Source organism: Apis dorsata, unplaced genomic scaffold, assembly GCF_000469605.1.
Source record: "Apis dorsata unplaced genomic scaffold, Apis dorsata 1.3 scaffold_1109, whole genome shotgun sequence".
In the NCBI taxonomy this organism is placed as follows: Eukaryota; Metazoa; Arthropoda; class Insecta; order Hymenoptera; family Apidae; genus Apis; species Apis dorsata.
In genome coordinates, this window is record NW_006264207.1 from 54,078 (window position 1) to 56,489 (window position 2,412).

The following is a 2,412-nucleotide window of genomic DNA, read 5'->3' on the forward strand; positions in this document are numbered from 1 at the left end:
TAATAAAAATAAATGCAAATATAAAATTTAATAACTTTTCCTAATATTGATTATTTCACTTTCACGCAGTTTCTTATTATTAAAACGATTAATTATTACTATTTATAAATTTATTATTAAAAATTAATTAATTAAATAATAAGAAAATTTACGTTATATTTAAGATTTTCATACGCACAGATAAAAAAAATTTTTCCAATCTAATAACTAAAAAATCTTATTATTTATTATCGCAATTTTAAATATAAAACTAAGAAATATAATAATAATATATATAATAATATTTTTTCTAGAAAAATAATATCGATTGAAGATGATATAAATTATTATTAATCATTAAACACCTAACATGAATTTTTATTTATATAACAAAATTAATACCGATATACGAAAAATTACAATATTATATTTTATTTCGTTATTTATTATAATAAGAATAAAATACATAAAAATTCGAAAGTTATAGCGAAATTAAAGACTTGTCTGATGATTTAATTTATTACAATTAATAATTTATTACATATATGTTTTAAAAAAGAAATTATTCTATAGAAAGTTTTTTAAAATTACATTCTGATATACATATATATATATATTACATATTTACTTTATCATATTAAAAACAAAATAATTATAGGAATAATATTAATAATATTTTTTACGAATAATTATCTATAAAAAAATCTCTTAAACGAAATTTAATCTGATATCTAATCGTCATTTTAAATATTTTATAGATATAAAACAATTGACAGACATTCGAATTTAAATTTAATATAATGTGCATGTTTTTAAAATATCATTTTTTGTGTACTTTTTTCGAGAAGACAATTAAAAGAAAAAAAAGAGAACAGATTCAATTTTCTCTCAAATGAATGGAACTAAAATAAAAATAAAATAAGAATAAAATACATAAATATAAATGTTAGTTTTAAAAAAGTAAGTTAAAAAAAAGTTAAAAAAAATTCTCTCGTATAATTAAGCTAATATTATTATTATTGAAATTTTATAAAACATTAATAAATTTTAAATTTCTAAATTTTACAATTTTTAATTGTTTTATTATATTTTATGTAAAATTTCACAATTTTAAAAAAATTATTTGTAAATTTATATTATAAAATTTATTATATTATAAATTTAATCTAAATTTATATTATATAAATTATAATATATTTTCTTGTGCATTATTATCTGCTATTATTATATCGTGCTTTTATCTATTAATTGATTTGGATGATTTTTATATTTATACTTTAATAAATCTTTCAAGCATTTTACTTAATATTCTTTGGCATTTATTATCACCGAAGAATTATATAGATTTATAGTAATTAAAAAAACATATTGAAAATAAAACTTCTCGAGTAAATGTTAACATTATTTGATAAGTACGATACCATACATTTTTTTTTATATAAACTATGATTTGATTACAGGAAATTTCGTTGGTCAATTGTCAATTAATTTTCTCCTAGTCATAATGCAGATGGTACTAATCAACATATTCAATTAATTATTAGGTAAGTAAATGAATATAATATTTTCCGAAAATAATCTTAATTATATAAATCTTATTTATCTTATTTATTATAAATTTTTTTTAAATAAAAAATATTATTTTTCTTATCATAACAATCTTTTCGAATAAATATGAGTTAGAATTAATTTTTGTAAACATCATTGATTATTTTTTATTAACTTCATTTTTATTAATTAACATTTTGTTTTAAAAAAAACAAGATTAGAAAAAGATTAAAAAAATATAATTTTTTCTTATTTTTAATTACTTCGAAATTAGTTAGTTTTTCTTATTTTTAATCTTTTTGGTTGAATTTTGGAAATGATTTCATCTTTTAAATTCAAGTTATAACAATCAAAAGATAATATGTATCTATTATTTTCGATTATTCTTGAAATCTGCAAAGTTTCATTCAAATCGGACCCGAACTTTTCACATCTTTTCCTTGTTAGAATCGCTAAAGTTGTTATTACAAAAATATTGCAACAATTTCAAAGAAAATTAATATATTATTTTTATATAAGATATTAATAAATTAATATCTTATTCCCGAATTCAACTTAAGTTTTCTCAATTTAATAATTTAGTAATTCTAAATTCATAAATTATATAATATTTGATTTCAGATTGCCGCCTAAAGTGAAATCCTAAACGACTAGTGAATGTATACAAAGATTTGCCGTTTCAATCGGTGATCCGTATTACATCTAAAATACTTATCGATAAATGCAGTGTGCCTAAATTGTATTACTATATATACCGTTAAATATTATTTCGCGAAAGACAAGATAACGTCAAAATATTGGATATTAAATATCGATCGATTTGGTGTTCATTGTTTATACTAAAAAATTTTGTTTATGACTAATTATACACATATATATATATAT

The 2,412-nt window shown here is 17.3% G+C and overlaps 1 protein-coding gene across 1 annotated transcript in view; it reads left to right on the forward strand.

The window, feature by feature from the left end:
* Window positions 1–2,412, forward strand: part of LOC102676987 — an 18,006-nt gene that overhangs the window by 15,541 nt on the left and 53 nt on the right. Inside the window, exons 4-5 of the mRNA XM_006624725.2 lie at window positions 1,440–1,523; window positions 2,149–2,412. The exon at window positions 2,149–2,412 is cut by the window's right edge and continues 53 nt beyond it. Of these exons, the coding sequence (XP_006624788.2) occupies window positions 1,440–1,516 (77 nt within the window). The 3' untranslated portion in view covers window positions 1,517–1,523; window positions 2,149–2,412. The remainder of the gene's footprint in view (window positions 1–1,439; window positions 1,524–2,148) is intronic.